This window comes from Ischnura elegans (genome assembly GCF_921293095.1).
Source record: "Ischnura elegans chromosome 13 unlocalized genomic scaffold, ioIscEleg1.1 SUPER_13_unloc_1, whole genome shotgun sequence".
Classification (NCBI taxonomy): domain Eukaryota; kingdom Metazoa; phylum Arthropoda; class Insecta; order Odonata; family Coenagrionidae; genus Ischnura; species Ischnura elegans.
Window position 1 is genome coordinate 4,805,139 of NW_025791657.1, and position 21,573 is coordinate 4,826,711.

At 38.3% G+C, this 21,573-nt stretch overlaps 1 protein-coding gene across 7 annotated transcripts in view; it reads right to left on the bottom strand.

The window, feature by feature from the left end:
* Positions 1-206: 206 nt before the first annotated feature.
* The window catches only part of LOC124172285 (zinc finger protein 37-like), a 56,207-nt gene continuing 34,840 nt past the window's right edge, over positions 207-21,573 (bottom strand). For 3 of the 7 annotated variants that reach the window (XM_046551710.1, XM_046551709.1, XM_046551708.1), the window contains 4 exons: positions 19,730-19,861; positions 13,860-13,991; positions 5,760-5,832; positions 207-2,047 (listed from right to left, as the gene is read on the bottom strand). In XM_046551710.1, coding sequence (XP_046407666.1) covers positions 537-2,047; positions 5,760-5,832; positions 13,860-13,991; positions 19,730-19,861 — 1,848 coding nt within the window. In that variant the 3' untranslated portion in view covers positions 207-536. Of the gene's footprint in view, positions 2,048-5,189; positions 5,307-5,759; positions 5,833-13,859; positions 13,992-19,729; positions 19,862-21,573 lie in introns of all 7 variants that reach the window. The other 4 variants (XM_046551713.1, XM_046551712.1, XM_046551711.1 and 1 more) reach the window with 4 other exon arrangements.

A 21,573-nucleotide genomic window follows, 5' to 3' on the forward strand; every position in this document is an offset into this window, starting at 1 on the left:
CCTTATGCGAGAGATTTCTCGTGGGCATAAGGTACAATGAAAGCAAGAGAAAACCGATCGTGCTGCGGGAAAAAGCAAGGGAAGTGGAGGAAAATGGGAGTCTGGGAATGCCAAGGAAAAAGAAAAGGGAAGGGACGAGCCGAGAAGCCAAACTAAAAAATGGGTTTGAATCAAGTCCCCCCCGTTACTTTTACCATGGGCATTTTTGGAAAAAGTTGGGGACCATATTCAGACAAATACAGTAATTAAGACGAAGTAAATTTCGCAAGACTAATGTTTCTTACCTGTGTGCTTACCTATGTTTGGCGAGGTTATACCTATAAGCAAAGCCGTTTTTTGGAAAAGGGGGGGACTATATTCAGACAAATACAGTAATTAAGACTGGAAGTAAATTTTGCATGACTAACGTTTCTCGCCTGTGTACATACCCATGTGTTTGGCGAGGTTATACCTATAAGCAAAGACCTTTTTTGGAAAAAGGGGGGGACTATATTCAGACAAATACAGTAATTATGACAGGAAGTAATTTTGCATGACTAACGTTTCTCGCCTGTGTGCATACGCATGTGTTTGGCGAGGTTATACCTGTAAGCAAAGGGCTTGAGGCAGACGGTGCATGAATACGGTTTACCTGTTGTGTGAGTTTGCATGTGTTTGGTGATGTGACCCCTCTGAGAGAAATACTTGTTGCAGACACTGCAAGAATAAGGTTTCTCCCCTGTGTGTGTTCGCATATGCTTTCTGAGGTTGCTAGCATCGCTGAAGGGCTTGCCGCAAACACTGCACACGTGTGGTTTGTCTCCGGTGTGTGTTCTCGTGTGAATGTTGAGCATGCTCCTCACAACAAAAGACTTGCAGCAAATACTACATGAATAGGGTTTTTCTCCCGAGTGAGTCCGCTTGTGTGTGGTGAATGCAGAGCTGTGAGAGAAGAGCTTGCAGCACACACCGCATTTATAAGGTTTTTCCTTGGTGTGCGTGCGAATGTGGGTGGAGAGATTATATCGGAAAGTAAACGGTTTGCCGCAAATGCCGCACGAAAATGGTTTCTCTCCTGTATGTACACGCATGTGGTAGTCGAGACTGTATTTTTTAGAAAAAGATTTTCCGCACACGCTGCATGCATAACTTTTTTCTTCACCGAGGATATGTTGAACATAAGTATTGGGCAAAATTGGGCCGGAGTGAGTTTTCTTTTTCGTGCTCGAACTTCTCTGATTAGGAAGGTTTCTATTTGCAGAGGAGGACTTCTGGGACAAATTTTGCGCACGTGGTTTCCCATTTACAACAAAACTTCTCCTCCTTTGTCTCACGTTTTTCTTCTCCACTATTCCCCCAGACATTTCCTTAAGAAGCCCGACTTTGTTTTGCCTTAGCCTGCTTCTTTTCTTGGAGGCAGAGGGCTTGCCAGACTTACTACATTCCTCATTCGATACAGGAGTTTTGAGACACTCATCTTTACCCTTTAAAGATTTCTCATCACCGTCCAAAGTGTTTTTGCCTGAATGAATTTGGAGATGTTTGGAGAGCTCACTTTTTGTGTTGAATACTGCTCTGCAATGGAAGCATAGATATGAATTACCATTTGACAAGCAACTTTTCCCGGAACTGTCAATTGAGCAACTATTTAACTCTTCTTTGTATTGTGTGGCAGTCTCTAGGCCACCTTCTCTGTTTTGACTTATTGTGGTTAGCCCAAGGCTATCTATGATTTTTGGGGTATCATCTATACCCCCCATAACAGCAATTGTTGCTACATCTCCGTTGATTTTAGAAGCTGGATTGCATTTCGAATTACACTGTGTATCATTTGGAATTAAGCCAGATGTTATCTTGCCAGTAGGAGGGGAACAAAAATTTTCCAAGTCCTTGTCAATCACATTTGTTACTTCCCCTGCATGGGATGTTCGAGTCTTGGATTCAATGAGTGACAAGGAGGCAGATGAACCAACGCAGTCGTCGCTGGAATCAATCCTTACATTTCCTTCTTCCAGCAGATATGAAGTTGATGCTGTTTGCAGATGCACTCTCTGAGGTTCTGAGATCCCTAGAAAAGAATTTAGCATTATAATTATCACTGTCCAACATAAAATTTATGAATTACTCAAATAATATTTTTCTCAAATAATAAAAGTCGCTTTTAAGACAGCCAAAGACATTTGATAAATAATAAGGGAATTGTTCCAATCGACCCAATACACAAAAAAGCACAAGATCATCCAAAAAAATAAATTTAGTTTAACGTCACCTGAATTATTTACTTTACTGCTATCAATTAGGTATGCAAAACTTAAGAGGTGAAAGGAGTTTTCTCCATACGTAGTTTAACCACCAGTAGTGAAGCTCAAAATCTGGGGGTCTCTTCTCTAACTTGAAGTGCGGTAGCTTTCATGTGGAGAGATGTTTAACCCTAATACAGGCAAGATGAGTCTCATGGACTCATCGCATCACATTTTTGAGAATTTTATTTTGTTATTGAAATGTCAGCATGTAAATTTTTTACTTCTTCTAATTGTGTATTTCCTATAAATAAGAGTAATTCAAACTTTTTTCGGAATTAAAGTTAATTACAAAAAAATTTTTTCCCCAGAATTCCCACTAATCCGGGCAATGTGAGTCTGCTTGCACGAAATGTAAAAAGTAATGTACATTTTACAAATACTTGGTGTGAATTGTCAAAATAATGTAAAATTATCACTATGTACACGTCACGATAAATGTTTGGTGTTTTATGTAGTGAAAACAGAAAGCATTAGTCATTAGAGTCTACTGCACTCGCTATTTGCCTATGTATGAAATTAATAAGTAATGCAAAACTTTTGTTAAACAACAAATAATAAATTTTATGTTTTAAATGATTCTATAGTGCACAATATGTACAAATTGATGTGAAAATTAATATTTTTCACTGTTTGATAGTTTAAATTAAAAGCGTAAGGTAAAGGAGCCCATTGGACTCACCTTGCCGGATTACGTCAGAAAAATGTTTCCCCGTATTAGGGTTAATTAACCTACTAGCTCCCACTTGTATTCTCTAATGCTGAAGCTCCGGCAAAAGAGCTAGCAGAAGCTACCGGTAGCTTATTAGGCTCCAACCCTTATCCTCTATGGACTTTGATGCTACTTCCGTAGCTTCAAACTAGCTACCACGGTAGCTTCGCGAAGTGCGCCCTCGGGACCCCGCGCTTCAGCTAGCTACCATCAAAATACACAGGGAATTCATATGAACCGCCGTAAACCAAGCGGCGCATGTTGCTAACCTTTTGTTTTATCCCATCAGAATTTTTCTTGGCCCGGCTAGCGATGGAGTGGTAAATAAGAAAAGTGTTGACTGTTTTTGTTGTCTTCCATAATTATTTTCTTAAATGAGGTCGGGAATGCTGGGTAAATTATTTGAAGCCTTCAATTATTGTATTCTTAACAAAGTAGTGGGAATGAGTGATAAATTTCGTGACTAAACATGTAGGTATGTTTTGGAGTGAACTATTGATTGCATTTACTAGCTGATTTCATTATTTGGAGAAGAAGAATGTTGCTTTTAATCATTTTATTTCACTGAAATCTTATTTTGCATGAAGTCATTACTAGGGAGAAGACAAAACTTGGATACAGTAGTGATTATTATTGATGCTGCGAGAGATAGTGTGTTGTAGTGCTGGTACAAAGTGATGCGTTGAAATCATTACCAATGGTAATGTATCCACTGCACAGAGATGGATCTCTTCTTTTTGCAAGTGTCTATACATTTATGATTAACTTTCCCATGCATTTTCAGCTACGATCTTTGTTGTTAAGTGATTGTGTGAAGAGAGTTAGGTGTTACATAGATGCAGACCATGTAGAGATGGATATTATTGTGTTATAATTCAATGTAACGTGTTTCATAATAGTTATTAATTAATTTCTTGCTCCTCCAATGAATGAATGTGTTCATGATTTCTTTCTGCTTTCATTTGTGTGTCTTTGGCATTATATATGCATTTAATTTCAGTGCCGGTAGTTAGGGCTGTGTATTTGTTTTGAAATTTGAAAAAGTGTAGCCATGGATGTTCCCGGAGTCCACGGAGGAAGTCATCACAGAAACAATAATATAATATGACTTTAATATTGAGAGAAGGAACTACGTAGGTTGGTTTATCATAATGATGGTCAAGTTACAATGAATCGCCCTCGCTTGCAATACTGCAAGGTTGGTGGTGGGATGTAATACTGATTCATAAAACCATTAAAATATTAATTTAGCCATCGTGAGAACGGAACGACAGTAGTTTTGTGTAGATATCGCTTGAAGCTTATTGTGAAAAATGATTGCATAGGCCAATCTGAGCGAAATGACGTAACTTTCAAACATAATTATCTCCACCTTCCCATAAACTTTGTTGAAGATATTCCCGAAATAATATATACTTATCGTATACACATGTAATTGCGATATTCTTTCGCAGTGCAAGAAGGAACAATCTCTCCACAGGAACAGTTGGTCATCAAAATTTTTGTATCAAACGAGTAGAAGCATAAGGAGCAATGAGTGAAAAGTTCTTGGGAATAAGAACGACAATGTCATTGCATTGGTTTTATGTGTTTCATGTTCACTAACATTTTCTCTTCACTATATTTACATGACCTACTGGTTATGATTATCATTCGTGGCATAAACTGCTACATCAATCGAAACTATTGCATCAATGTAAATGCCGCATAGCCTTATATAATTATTTATACGTATTTCTATAATAATGAAAGCTAAAGGCACTCAGCATTTCGTAATTTACAAAGCACATTAATTTCCACTAGAAGAAAAGGTCAGCCGAGAACGACTACATTATGATTTTCCCGCAGGCAACACAATGAAACGAGCGATTTCATTGGTCCTAAAAGTAAAACTGAGTTCGCACGAAATGTTTCTCATACCCCATATCCGTCTGAGAAAGCTTCCAGAAATTCTTGGTCTGATTTAGCTACTTCCATTTAGGGAATACATTTGGTAGCTAATTCTGGTAGCTAGTTCGAAGCTACCAGATCGGGAGCTTCGAGTTAGAGAATAGACCCCCTGAGCTCAGTACAAAAAATAGTACAATATCATTGTTCAATACAATCAAGCTCAGTACAATATCATTGTTATTCGGAACAATAATAGCAAACTGTTGCACATGTGGTATTGAATTTGAGTTGTTACGTTTCTCGGTCACCTTGATTTATTTTCCCAAGATTATTTCTCAATTCCATATTATATGCCCATTATTTTCCATTCCTAGGAGTCTCCATCCACAATTTACAGTTGGGACTATCAAAGCACAGTTGCCAAGCTCATGAAAAAAATAAATAAGAAAGTGCACGTTACAAAGTTTCATTCTAATTTTCCAATTAATTAAAAATGAACCAAATCCAAGCTTAAATTTTCTAAGAATGCTGCCATCAGCATGAGGGCGTACCCAGCGAGGGGCAGGTGGGGGGGGGGGGCGGGCAGCTGCCCCCACCCTAGAATCAAAAATTGCAAAGTCTTTAAGAAAAATCAATACTGAATTGAAAAGAAAGTATTCAAAAAAGTCTCATTAAACCCATGAAAAATTGTATGTATTAGTATATGATATTTAACTAAAATTAAACTTTTTAAAGGATAAACTAATGTCACAACTTGACTTGCCCCCCCTAGTTATAATCCTGGGTACGCCCTTGCATCAGCAGGTGCTTCATCCTACACAATCAGTTGCAACTAGCCCACTATGTATGGTTATTCAATGGACCTTGAGCGCACTCACCTGATGCCGCCATTGTAGACACAGGGGTCATTGCAAAATTCTCAATTGATTCCCCATTCTCACCAAAAGCTTGCTGAAAGTAAGTAACATTGAAGGAATCATATACGGACCCGGACATTTGCACTATTTTTGAGGATAATTAACTCTCACTGATTCTACAAACCATATTTCATCAAAATTTGAAAACATATTTCATCAAAGTTTGAAACCATATTTCATCAAAATTTGAAGTTTCCTTGTATCTACTTTTTTACAAAAAACTGAGTCCTCGTTCTACGTCACCCCGTTTAAGGTGATTTCGCGATAACGTCACGAAAATTTTGAGACCGTCATTCGTTTATCGCACCTTCGCTTCGCGATAACGTCAGGGCTTTTAAATTTCGCGCGAGAAAAAAATGCGAAGCGGCGGGCGTTGCAGGTTGTTCGTTTTGTGGGCGGTAATACAGTCAGTCTAAACGAAGTGTAAATCGGTGTGTTTAATGTTAATTGCAGTTACGGTTTTAGCAAATTTTCTGCAAAATGAATTCTTAGGTAGGTGCGCAAGGATTTACTTGACATAATGGTTTTCAGGAACCTAAAAAGTGATTTCAAGGAATTTTTCCGTGTAGAACTCGGAGTTTTTGTCGTCACTTTTTTTGCCATGTTCACAATAATTTTGGTTCCTGTAACTGAGACGATGTTTCAGCGATGATGATGCCCAGGCGACGCTCGCCCGGGCGACCACAATAGCGAAACCAAAAAGCAAATCGGGAATTTACAAAAATGGAGAAGGATTTACGTCACTGCTGCTATTGTCGTCGATGAAGACAGGAACTCATATTTATGCCATAGCTTGTCATTCCCATCGTAAAAAATGCCCCAAATATCATATGCTAACATTTTTTTCGCGTAGGAATTGTGAGGTATAGGAGCCGATATTCACTTTTTACATTGTTTCTTATGGGATATTATGTTTCAATTAACGTCATTTTGTTTATCGTCACATTTTTTAGGAACGGTAAGTGACGTTAAACGAGGACTCACTGTACAACTTTCTTAAACACACTGAGAGTACTCAAAATTTTCACATTTCTTCCGAAAGAGCAGCAGCCTCAGAAATATTTTACGTCTGCATTGAAGCAATATTTGGAATAACAACAATACCTGTGATTACTCAGCCCTTGATATAATCATTTTACAATTTATTACATGATACCAAATGATATCATTAACAAAATATTCCAACCATTGATTAAAACTTAATACCAGTAGGAATATTACAGTTAGTATTTTCATTTCTCCGCAGAGGATTCAGCACTATGCACAGAAGCAATATGAACCTAAAATCTTGAAAACCTATCAAAGGACACAATTACCTAGCCAGAAAAAGTGATGGCAAAATATTGGAAAAAGGCAATGTTTTGAAAAGTAACACATAACAGTCAACGAAGTAAAGAGCGAGTAAAAGTTAAGACAAAACAATAATCATCTTATTTGACCCAAGAAAAAAGAAGAAGAAACCATATTTATTTTAAATAAAATATAAACTATGGATCAATTGTTCACACAACCTAAGTTTTAACTAAGGTCTGAACTCGTGTGGTCTTCAACCATCACCTGCACATACGTTGGTTACGGTTACGGATGTTACAGTTGTTCATAGTGATACAATCTGACTGCACAGTTAATGCCACTAGTGCGACAGAGAAAGAAAAAGTCCTATTAGAAATATTCAATTGAATTGTTCAATAGAAAAATTTTCAAATATGCAAATTCATCCAAAATGGTAATTTTATCAGGCAGGATATGCTTAAATCCAAATTTCACAAACCCTGAATTCTATATCAATAAAATATGTAGACAGAATCAAGTCTCTTGATTCTGTCTACATATTTTAGATTATTATGTCATATATTAGATTATTATTACATATATTAGATAAGATTATTAAGACTTGATAATGACCTCTATGGTTCAAAACATGTCTTACAGACAAAATAAATTAGCGGAAATCAACGAAGTCTCCTTTTCATTTCGTATTACAATTCACGTTCAAGCAACAATTATCCATAGAGCTAATGCATATAAACAAAGCATGATTGACCACAAACCAATCCCGCTTGTAGGATTATAAACCACGGAAGGACTACCCTACCCAACTACCCTCGGAGTCCGAGATAATGCAGAGTCCCCACTAGGAAGGGTCGAAAAAGGTTAGAGCTGAAAGTGTGTGATTATCTGCGAGACCCTTCTTAACGAATTTCCTGCAAAAATGCTCCATACGGAGGGGATGGAAGCATCCCTCGGGGCTCAAAACAGCCGTCATGCTAAGGCAAGAACTACGCTGTCTTGAAAGTGTTAAAAAATATTAAATCTTTTTATTTACATAGACAAGGAATAGAATGTTGCATATTGTATTTAAAATTTCAATTTCTTCAATGCAAGAGAAGACACTGCATCGACCTGATAAGTTGATGTTGACATTACCTGGCATTCAATTCTTTGTGTTATCGAATCTTGCTCAAGTCAAGTGCTAGATATTTTGATTCTGTTGTCTTCTCTGACATTCCACATTTCGTTGTGGCAGTAAAAATTCTCCCAAGACACTTAAAATACCACAAACACATTTTAGGCAAATATAATGGGCGCTGAACTGACAAAAATTTGATGTGAAATGAATTTGAAATAGAAGTTTTTGAAATTCCTGGTCAAAAATTCATGAATAATTCATGCATAATTCCAGGACTACGAATTCACACACAATTCCCCATTTTCCTGGTCGCTGAATGCCCTGCATACCTTATTTAAAGTGGACCCATACATGACACTAATGCCTCAAAAAATATTTCAGCAACACTGTCCATATGCACGCAAATTTTTATCTAACATGATACATTAACGCTGTCCGATTTTTTTAAATGGGTCAAAATAGAACACTTTCAACAAAATTAGGTTAAGAATACCTGATCTCCTAGTTTTAGGACACAATGAAAGATACAAACAAAAACTGGAAAGTAATAACCTTGAATATGTACCTGTATCTTTCACACTGAAGTAATTAAAAATTTGGAGGCTACCTTATGTTCTCTTAAATCCATGAAACAATCAAAAATATTAACTGGAATTATCAACTGGAAAATAGATCAGGAAGCAGAGGAGTTCCTGAATGAAGACCAATTCAGATTCTGAAAGAAACAAAGGTAAAACGGAAACCATTTTGATCACCAGTGATCACACAGCCACGAAAGTGTGGTTTATGAAACCAGGCCTTACATGGATCCTTAATAATACAAGAACAACCATATTATCGCCGCTAAAAAGATCGCGAACTGGCAAAGAAAGCTCTCAATCAGTCCAGGAAGCACTCTTAAATTACAGAATAACTGCATAAATAATAATATATTGTTTGTTTTACGTAAATTATGACCATCACAAAACAATTAAATGGAAGTCTGGATTATATGTGTCTTCCGACTATTCCTGTCGTATCTTCCCATCATTTGCCCTGATAATCGGGAGTGTACTGTATTTCAATGTAAAATATTCGATAAAATTGGATTGCATTGCACTCCTCACCGTGCCGCGGACAATAGGGTGGTTTCCTATAATGCCCATGCCTCGCTTGACGCAATTTCGATTAGCACAATTTGGATAAAGCGCAACTTTGTGCCTCGGGAAAATATTCCTATGCTGCTTCGACTAATCAAATAACCTTTAATCATCTCTCGACAAAATGTGAACTTGCACGAAGAACACATGTAATTATAGTCATTTAGAGCATATCAATAGTTTTACTAGCCTCATATTTTATTCTTTGTTTATATATTCGTCGAAATCCATTGGGCAAAGACATTACTTGTCATGTGTCCGGACCGCTAACATACCAAAGTTATTTATTCTCATCCCCTTTACTGAATAACATCAATTAATTTAGATCATTAATTAAATTTGGAGCTAGTGAAATTGAGTTTTTTTAAGCAATACGGTTTGAGATGTCATTTTTGCTGTCATAGGTTGTAAGGCGAATTGACTACCGCATAAAGGGTCCAACCGTCCAGCATTCAAGGTCATCAGGGAGCCGAGACCCAGTTGCATATGGATAGCATCAATGCCTAAAAGGGTCTGAGAGACAGTCAAAACAGCAGTAGGCCCTCTTCATCTCAGGAATACAGGGCGGCAGTTGTTCAGCAGTAGAAGGTGATTTTGATAGAGCCATACGGAGTAAAAATCAAGTGAACAATGGCAAAAATATAGGAATGGGATACAAAAGTAAAGAAGAAATCAAGAAAGTCATTTACCAAAAAGAGATATTGAAAGTGATCACTTGCTTTGAAAATAAAGACTGTCAAAGCAATAATGCACGTAAGTTTAAGCTCACAACGTCAACATTCCACACTATTATTCTGAATTACGATGAAGTTAAAATGTCAGCAGGGTTCCCACTCTAACTATATTATAAAATTCGTGGTTTTTACCAGGTTTTCATGGTCTAAATGTCATCAAATTCACAATCTGTTGATAAGCCATTTCAGGCAAAAATATTGATGGCATAGCAATCACCAGCCGCGCGTTAACTAAAAATTTATTTAACGCGACAGACGTCATGAATGCAAACACAGCAATGAAAGTACTCTCTCTCGTGACGTCACCTATTGATATCAAAATTCAGGGACGGCTAGAGGTTGTGAGTGGGAAAATGGAAGGAGCAGGGTGGTACGGAAGAGAAGATTTGATTTTTCGCCAGAGTAAATGAACACTTAATTTACCGGTCTTCCACTCACAGGCTCAATATTAATGTGTCGTCATGGTACACGGACCAATAATTTTGCTTCGAATATACGTGTGGAGATAAATGCATGGACAGTGTCTGCACGTGACTGACCTTGTAACATGATCGACATATCGATTTTTCTTTTGGTCAGTCAATTGCAGTTCTACAATCGAGTTTGAGAGATTTTTAAGGTTTTCTCCAGGTTTTTTCACGGTAGACGTAATTCACGGCTTATTAACGGTTTCAAGGTTTTCACGGTTGAGTGGGAACCCTGGTCAGATACATCAGCCGCACCAACTTCAGCCCGGCGGTCAACACATACGCGAAATTCATTGCTGAAATAAACAGAAAGACTTCTAATTACCTGGATTTATAACAAACGGTTGAATGATGTTCCTCTATCACAGGCAGTTATTTATGCAAAAGCTGTGTTGGTGGAAGTTCTGGTTGGTTCCAGAATTTTAAACTTCGAGCTGCTGTTTTAGTGCTACGATATCAGGTGAATCTGCAAGCGCTGATAGCATATTTGGTGCAACATTTTCTGATGAACTCCAATCAGTGATTGAGAGTGGCTCCTTTTCCCCTCAACTACTGTTTAATGTTGACTAGACGGAATTGTTTTGGAAGAGAATGCAACCTCGTTTATTCATTTTCTGGGAAGAAAACCTGAGTTAGGTTTCACGGCATTTAAAGACCATTTCAATTTGCTTCTTATGGTACTAATGCCCCGGGGGACTTCAAATTAAAGCCAGTTATGATTATTCATTCATAAAATCCTTGAGTAATGAATTGCTTTTCTAAGTAGCATTTGTCTGTCATTTGGATGATCAACAAAAGGGTCTGGGTGACACAAGAATTGTTTTTATACTGGTTTGAAAATTTGTCTACTGCCGGCAATACATTACGAAACCCTGATATAGCATGCATTTTTCCTGGATGTTAGGCTACCTGCCTGAGAGGTTGGAATTTCTAAAGCACGTACAAATTTATTTTAGTGAGAAAAAAGTCTTTCCATGCGTACATACGATCTTTAACAATATTTTTAACTCTAAACCATTATTTAAATACTGTAGACTCTCGTTATTAGTTCGCAGGACCGAAAAACCGTAGGTTCGTAATAACGAGGTTTGTGTCAATGTTTCTTTTAGGTATCATCAGAAAAAAACAGTACTTGATAAATACTATTAAATTACGCGGAAATATGTTTAAACAGGAAAATTTGTTCCAGTTTCTCAACAGAAGAATGCAGCACGACGCAATCGAGGGTTGATACAGTAAGTCCGATATACGAACTGGATGCGTTCCAAGACCTAGTTCCTAAGTTGATAAACCTACAGTACGGCCGCCGAGAGTTGTCCAATGACACACAGAATTGTCTAGGTTGGGGTAGGAGGCAAGGTTGCCAGCTAAGAGAGGGAAACGCCTACAAAGGGTTCAGCGAAGGAAGGATGCGGAAGGGCCGCCGCATGAAGGACCCAGAGGAAGAATCACTTGTTTTGGTGATTCAAAGAAAGGATTTTTTGTGGATCAGCCTTATTTCGTTGGCCTTATGCAGTTGACAACATTGAGAGACAAGGCGAGGGTGTGTTTTGAGGACAGCGATTGGCTGTAAACCATGCTGGTGTAGGGTTGTCAGCCCCTCCTATTGTGCCGTCATCGGGTGACTCTCGCCGGCCGGACTGTATGAAATTGCACTGAGAGGTACGGTTTTCCTACAAAATGCAACACTGCACCACAATGTGCTCCACCTCACGATATTACGAACTGATCTAGCTGGGCGTACGACGCAGCCGGAGCTGAAAAAAATCACTCCTCTCAGTAAGGAAGAACGGGCAAAACGCTTAACAGTTCCTAAATTCACGCCGGATACTTTGTTCAGATTGTGCCCAAATTGAGAGTTCCACAACGCCAAGCCAAACCGCAAAGCATCGGCCAAATCGAAAGGCGCCAAATTCGAAATTTGAAAAATTTTGAACGCTAATATCTCTGAAAATTTGTAAATCGAATGTGCGTAGGCAGAGGACTAACAGTTCGTCCAATTTACGAGTGGTTACGAGTGGGTCACCATGGCTCAGCAGGATTGAAACTTATTATATAATGTTGCGTGTACACCGAAGAAAGAACCATAATTGACGCTCTTGGGCACAGTAAACGAGAACTTAAACGCGGAGCGATTATTATAACTTAGCGTAGTGAATATCCAACTAAATCCCGTTGCTTATGCGTGGAACTTCGTAATAAAGTTCATTTTATAGCTGCCGGGACTGAGGTCCGTAATTTCATAAAAACGAAAATTTCGCATTAACGTTTCTTTTACTATAGTTTGGATATGGCTTTTCATCGGGACCCACGACTTGCTTCGTAATAACGAGAACTTCGTAATAACGGCGTTCGTATTAAGGAGGGTCCACTGTAATGTCTTCTAAGGCTATAAATAGGAATATAAATGGATAATAGGAAATTCAATATCCAAAACCTATGCTATCGGGAGCACACCCCTATCTTCCCCATGCTAAAACGCAATCATGAAACGCAAATTGGTATAGTGTAAAGACCCCAAGGAACGCATCCCTTGTGCAAAGCGAGGCATGGGTTTATTTTTTTGTTGCCTAAATCACAAGATTGTTACTCCTGAAGAACGTATTTCACGCTCTTAGAATTTTAAATGAAGATATCTATTTTTCGCGATCAAATGAAAAGTGAAAATTTTCAAGCAAGCGAAAATATGACGGCAAAGTATGAATGCTGGGAAAAGCCCTTGTGACATCATTCTGGTTCCGGCTGCTGCCGTGTGAGGCCACCTTGGTGCGAGGCTATGAGCGCTGCTATGTCAGCTGCTAGCAGGTAGCGCTTGGCTTAAATATGGATTATTAATACCATATCAAACGAAGGAAACTTTCTGACCTTAGGAAATTTTAATGGGTGATTATTAAGAGATGTTTCACTGAGCTCTGTGCCTCGTGCATGCATTGGGAATCTCAGACGATGTAAAACTGCTATCTACTCGTATAGAAACTAGGTCCCTGTGAAGTCACGTGGAGTGGCATCGCATGTGCACCAATCTGGCCTTGTTCAAATGAGGTTAAAAATTGACCATTCACATTCGTCTAAACTGGGATTTCTAAAACCAAATAATTTGTTGATTTCAAATGCACTAATGGTGGGTAAGGAATCGCAATCAATGCCTTTCTTTTTCTTTGACGAAGGAAACTACCCTATTGGGTGACTTGAGAACCCTAGTAAAAGGTACAAATTCTACCATTAATGAAACTTGAAAGTCAAAATTTTCACTAAGTGTAATATCACCTACATTCAATAATATAATCAGAGAACAAGAATTTCAGGCAAACCTCAACATCATCTTTCTCCTCAGGAGATGGTTCCTTTTTGGGCAGCACCAGCATGCAGTTGTGGTCTGATATGATGGATCCTGTGCCATCAGCACCCACCTCTTCATCTTGGGAAGCAGTCGAGGCCTGAGTCTGTACAGGAACCCACAATCAGTATTATTAATGACAGGGTAAAAAAACATGGATATCTGTCATTGAATTTGCCACAGAAAAAAGTTTGTTTTTTCCCTACATCCTTCATCTAAATCGACATCCTATACCAGGGATTCCGACTTATGAAAAATGTTGGGTGGGCCTAAATTGGGGATCTGGCCCCGCAAAATTTTATAAGTAGTGAATTTTAAGTTTTTGGAGCATTTTAGAAGAGTCGTATTGTCAACATTAGATCCCTGATCACTCGAATCTCGATATATGAACACTGGGGAAAATTGACAAGCCTGACACATTTTTCCCTCACGCTCATAGCGAAATTTTAAGGGGGCTTGGGCCCCCTAGGGTTCCATGCAGTCGGCGCCACTGTACTATACCCAAGCTGCCTCAAGTAAGATGTTGCAAAATTTTGTTTATGTTTAAAATTTGGTTTTCAAGCTTGCCACTGGGTTATCATGGCTATATTCCTAACACATCTTGCACCAGCCCATGACAAAATCAGTGCAAATGGAGGCGGTGATCCTCGGAGCATTAGTTTCTGGAGATTTCAACCTCAAGATACCATCTTATTTGTTGAAACAGTATGAGTGGAGAGCACTAAGCATAAGATTTCAGTGCCCATGAGCAGATTTACAGAAAATAAATATGTTAAATGCTGGGGATAAATTTGGTGTATTTCGGATTACACTTAAGTTAATTAACATCAATTTTGGCAATTAAAAATAACCACCAGAGGCAAATTGTAATGAAAGGACGTCCTGAGTAAATAATAAAGAGGTGGTACTCTTCCATAAGATTATTGTGCCCTGGGCAGCATACATAAGAATAGCCTAGCAATTGAAACACATTGATTGATATCAAATTAAAAGAAAAAAAAGCCATAATTTATTATATTCACATTGTAGCAGAACTACATAGTGCTCCATCAATTAACCCTTTTGTGCCAGACATAAGGTGGAGCCAAAGGGAATTTTCAAACCCATAACATCCGATGTTGGGTATAGCTACCGCGGATTTTTCAATGCAAACGAGCGGACTTTGGCTCTGGCCGACACGAGGGAAGTGACCGCTGAGGTAGCAATTGTTGGATGCATTCAAGCCCGGCCTTAAGACCGTATCACACTAGCGACTGCGACCGCGATTTCGGCTGCGACTGCACCCCATCACACATTGCGGCCGACGCCACGATCGCGCATGCGCACGCATGAACGTTTCTGCTTGTGGCATGTTTGTTTACGAATGCCCAAAGAATAGATAGAGAGCAGCAATTGCTGAAAATGTTCCTAATATATGTTAAAACGTACTTCATTTTCATTCACCTATGTACTTGGGTGCAATATCCAATATACTGGGCTTCAATCTTCACTTTAAAAATCCGAAATTATCTCAGCGTTATCTTATAACCTTCTTGAACTTACCTCGCTACGGTAACCAAAACAAACAAACACGTCTGCCGCAAGTGCGCGAGATTGAAATGGAGCTCTCTGATTGGCTGCGACTGCCTCGCTCTGATTGGTCGACGGGCCAGTCGCAGTCGCGGTCGCAGCCGCAGCGCCGGCCGCAGTCGCTAGTGTGATAGGGCCTTTAGAACCAGCTTAGCCACTCCCCATGCAATAAACCCCGACCCTCCCACTCATTTATCATCATCCTGACCACAGAAATCCGTAATGCATTGGTTACATTATCAATGGTTTTGCAATGAATTATTTTGTCGCCCAATACAATTTTTTTGGAACTTAGAAATAAATTCTTTGTTTTGATCCGCATGTCAGCAATAAAAAATGAAATTTTAGTGTTAAAAATAGCGGACTTCCGGACTTATAGCCTTACGAATTTTTAATTACTAAATTTGTTTTTATTAACACTACAAATCCATTTTAAATTCCAAAATGTTAAAAAAAATGTTAGAAATTCTTTTAGAAGAGTCAATTACTAAAAATCAAACACAGCAGACTCCCGATTACCCGACCACCGTGTGTCCGTTTTGCGGAATATCCGTGCATGAGTATCACTCTCACTCAATTTTTTCTGCCATCTTTATAAAAATAATAAAATCAGACACAAAATCATCGGAATTACTGCATTATTGCTAGGATACACGGGGCTTACTATTTCCATAAGAATACCCTATGTAAAATGGAAGCGATCACTTGCTAGCTGCATTCACTCTGTGCTCCTGTTTACCATGCCTCGCAGTACGCAATTGCGCTCCATGATCACAGATACACGTCCTGCAGCAGTTGCAAGCCAGGCAAATTGTGCTAGATGCAACAACATGGCGTGGTGCCAGATTGTGTATTTTCCGACGTTGATCATTGGTTTTGAAGCATTCATGCAAACCACTTTTCTGTATCCGTGATCACACAGCCGCGTATGGGTGGTTTTCGTAACCAGTTCTTATAAGGAGCCATAATAATACAACTAAAACTTTGTTCTCGCCATTAAAAAGATTCCGGACTGGCGAAGAAAAACTCTCAACTCCGGGACTCAATGAGTCTGGGAAGCACTCTAAATTAACAGAATAACTGCATTAATAATAATATAGTTTGTTTGACGTAAATTAAGAACATTACAAGACATTTAAGATAAAGTCTGGGTTTTCTGTTTTTTCTGATTATTCGTGCTGCCTTTCCCCATCGATAACCCCGATAATCGGGAGTGTACTGTACAATGTTTCGTTGAAAAAGAAAACACTGGTGAGGCAATAAGTTGACAGTGGATTCGTGCCATGATAAGGTTGGAGTTTGTAGTTCAGTGGCTGGGGTGAGGGAAGTACGCCCCATTGAACTGTGTCTCAAATCTGGAGGACGAAAATACCAGGGTAACTCCAACCCAAAAAAGAACTCCGTACAGAGAGGTTTAAAATATTCTCATGCTACTCATAGCATGGAAAATGTTTTCCAACTGTAGGCACCGGCAGGAAAGGGTTGAGAAAAAGATAGTTATTTGATTTTTGTTTAGCACATGTCAAAATAGGACATTTTTCAACTAAATCTGCAGATGAACTCTTCACACACAGAAGTAGTACAGTGAGTCCTCGTTTAACGTTGTTGATTCGTTCCTGAAAAAGTCGACGTTAAGCGAAACAACGTTAAACGATGCAGTGTTTCCTTTAAGAAACAATGTAAAAATTTAAATTGGTTCCTAGCCATGTTCCTAACAATCCATTTCTTCGTGAAGAATCCAGAATTTCCCGGGCGAGAATCCAAGGAGGCCAATTATCGGAGCCGTAACTTTAAGCAGACTTTGTGACCAATCGGGAGACACCTGAATCAGGCCAAAACGAAAAAAATCTGAATCTGACACTCGGAAGCACGAGGATGAAGGGCGAGTCAATTTTCGTGATGATATGAATTCTTTAATCCGGCGGAAATCGCGAGAAACATTCATTACCGATTATTCACTTCAGCATGATAACGATTCATTCGAAACGAAACGAATTTTCATAACGAAAAGGTTGGGAAGAAGGCATTATTAAATGAAATATAAAAACTAAAAAGAAAGTATTTTAATGGCGAAACATCGATATTTTCAGTAACAGAAGAAATTTTAATTGTAAAAACTCGACCTGCAAACCTAAAACTTGACCGATCTCTCCAGCAGTTGCACCTTCAATTCTTTTAATAATACCAAGTTTTTGTTCTAATATCGCCGTTTTTTCTTCACGTCTGAAGAACCGCCAGGATAGCCACTCTTCTTCGTGGACATTTTTTTCGGTTGGCACCAGAAAAATAAACGGATAATGGGTAAATGAGGCGATAATTATTCGCTCATACGCATATTTAACATACGCTACCCACGCCAACCTTTTCTGTCGAGCGAAAATTACCAATCGCATTAATATAGTAATATTTACTATGCATAAGATGCGCTTGCGTCCTATTCGCCATTCATTTTTTTTCGCCGCGCATAATTTGAACAACGTTATCACGAAGCAATAACGACGTTAAATGATCAAGGGTTTCAATTTTTGGACAACGTTATCGTGAAACAACGTTAAACGGGACGACGTTAAACGAGGACACACTGTACAAGTTCAACGGGAAAATTGAAGGTTCATTTTACTACGTATGCACTGAAGGGCGTACCCAGGATCATAATTAGGGGAGAGCTAGCCATGGTCTAGGGGGGCAAACTAAGTTGTGACATAGTTTGAGCTTATTTCCTTGAAAAAGTAGTTATATTTTAGTTAAATATCTTGCACGAATACATATCATCTTTCGTGAGCTTAAAGAAAATTTTTTGAATGCTTTCGTTTCAATCCAGTTCTGATTTTGCTTTAAAGACTTGTGTGATTTTGCTTCTAGGGGGGCAGCTGACCCCCCCTCCCCTGTCCCTCGCTGGGTACGCCCATGTATGCACTAAGAATAAGTAGTCTTAGGAGGTACAGTTAGTCTATGGAGGTACAGTTACATTCAGGAACTACACACAAGTTAAATGACCCATATTTCTCTAGAGCCTCATTATTTTGCCTAAAAAACTGAATCTTATACAACTAATTACCTCATAAGGTACATAGGAGAATTTCCGTACATCATAACTTATAAGTCAGACTAATTAGCTAAGTAACGGGAAGCCAAGTTACCACAGATGAATGAAACAAGAAATAACTGCTGAAGAGAAGTCAAGAGTGAAAGCATTGAAAATAAGTGCTACTAAAGAATGTTGAAATTCAATTCGATCGAATGAGTAAGTAATGAGGACATGATAGGAAGAGTCGGAGAAAAGAGAGGTCTTCAAAGTTTGGGACATAGCTCCAATAGTCTTCAAAATTCTTAAGGAGAAGATGACTCAATCAGTGACTTAATGAGATAAGAGAGCATGATAAAAAGTATCCCCGAAGTACAGGTAGAGTGAAAGAAGGGCTAAGAATGGTCCTGAGGTTGTTTCATAGACCATGTTATTACAGTGCAACCTCGATATAACGACACCCCACGGTGCACTAATAAACACTCGCTATGGCGAATTGTTGCTTTACCGGGGGTGGAACAAATAATAGCCAATATACCTCTTGCAAACAGATATAAAGGAACAGGAGTGGTGCGGCGACAGATAAACATCTATCCGATAAACGTAAGCATAAATCCAGGCGAAAGGCGATGTTTTTTTGCATCACTAAATTTCCTTACTCAAATAACGACTAACTATTCAAACAATTTATAAGCGCCGCACTGAATAAAAATCATGCAAAGCATTGTTTCGTCAATCATTATATTTATCGAACGACAGTTTACCACATAAATTTGAGACTGAGCACTCCATTAACTTCATTTCTAACAGATCGCTAGCAATTACAGAGGTTAAGAAGTCTTGATGAAAGTCTTCCGGCGGTGAAACCCTCGCTATGGCGAGAGCCAACACCGAAAGGGTCTCGTAAAAACGAATTTTTTAACACGCGTATTATAGGGTCAATTGACGGTGCATCGGCTATCTCTCGTAATAGCGGGGGTGTAGCTATAGCCCGTACTTGCTTTAACGAGGTTCCACTGTAATTATTTAAAAGAGAAGAAGATTGTAAATATGAATAGATTTGCATGCAGTAGAGAGCGATGGAGAGCTCTGGGAATTCAGTAAGAAATCTTGATTGCTAACTGAATTCCCAGAGCTCAAGATTGCTAACTGAATTCAGTTAGCAATCTTGATTGCTAACTGAATACGGTGACAAAGTTCACATGCCATTAAAGTTCAGTTTACAATAAATAATTCATATGGTACACTACCTGATTAGCAGAGGTTTGAGACATGAGTTCACTTGTGGCGCCATCAGTGCAATCAATGTGATCATATCCTTCTTCATCATTGCTGATCCGTTCTTCTTTAATTGAAGAGGACTGGCATGTTCCTGAGTCCCTCTAAAGGAAAGACAAACACTAAATTAAACAGATTTTCATTGATTGGAGCAAGAAGAAAAAGTGATCATAACCAAAACATGAATTGCAGAGCATCTGTAGAAAATAAATAATCCCTGATGAACGATTCTGGCCTGTTTGTAGAAAGTAGAATAACTTAATCAACAAACAAGATTAATCCACTAAAGTAATTCTTGCTTCTCATTTAATCTAATGAAAGCCTTACTAAGTAGGAGGAATAACCTTAATGGGCAAACCTTGTGACGTTATGGGTCATAAAGTTGTGGACTCAACCCTACCACTAAAATTAATCAACAAATAATTTGACATAAAACTCTACAAGATCATTGAATTACATAAAAACTTGTGATTTTCCAATTAAAATCTTACTACACTAAATCTAAATTTAAAATCATAATTTCTTGTAATTCACACATTAAATGCAGGCCTGACTTTCATTAAAGTCGTCAAAATGGGCCGTTTAAATAAGAAAGAAAAATAGAGGGAGGTTTCCCTCAACGCTTCATAACTTAACGCTCCAGTTCCGTGAAAAGTTAAAAAAATGCGTTTGAATATAGTCCCCCCCTTTACGTTTACCACTGGCATTTTTGGAAAAAAAAGGGGTGACTATATTCAGACATATACGGTAAATGCTATTCAACTCATTCATAAAGAAGAGCATGGTCCATTTTTATTGAAATACACATCGATATAAATTTATTTATGATGCTTATGTTTCAAAAAAATTGCAAATTTAGTAAAAATGACTGGATTTTTCAGTAGGGCTTTAAAATTGCCTGCCTGCACTCATTGTGTTAAACAGTAGTAGTATAGTCGTATTATAGTATATTTTATTATTCGAAGACCAGATTACACTGATATAGGAGTCGTCAGGTACATAAAAAATATAAACAGGTTCATAAAAAATATAACACAGGTACATAAAAAAACAATAGACAAATAATTATACACTATTACCCTGAAGAAATTCATCTACGGAATAATATAATTTTTCTAGTAAAAAGCGTTTAGCTTGTATTTTAAATGAACCAGAAGTTTTACAATTTTTTAAACTGGATGGTAATTTATTGTACAGGCGTAACCCTACAGTTTTTGGGCCTAGAAAGGCTGATTTAGTCCTGACATAATTATAATGAATGGTATCATGACCTCTTGTGTAATAATCGTGGACATCACAGTTTTTAGGGAACTCATAGAAATTAGTTTTGATAAACATGAGGACAGAAAGAATATACACACATGGGAGTGGGAGAATATTGAGTCCTTTAAAAATAGGTCGGCATGGGGCATCATAAGGAGCAATGACCATAAGTCGTGCAATTTTCTTTTGCAGCCTAAAAAGCTTAACTGAAGCATGTGATGATCCCCAGTAAATAATGCTAGTAATGATGCAGGAGTAAAATTGGCCATAATAAAGTGTTAACAGAGCACGTAAGAACTAACAGAAAATCTAATGAAACGTATAAGAAAACAAGTGGAGCATAGAATTTTAAGTAGATAACAGATATGTTCTTCCCAAGATAGATTTGACGAGATTGTAAGTCCTAGGAATTTAACATCTTGAGCTTGGCGCATGAATTGACCATCATGGGCAAGATTAAGGTCAACACCATGTTTTCTCCTGAGATTAAAGTGCATGGCTAGGGATTTATCAACATTTATATCTAAGCAATTTAAAGAACACCAGTCGCTCA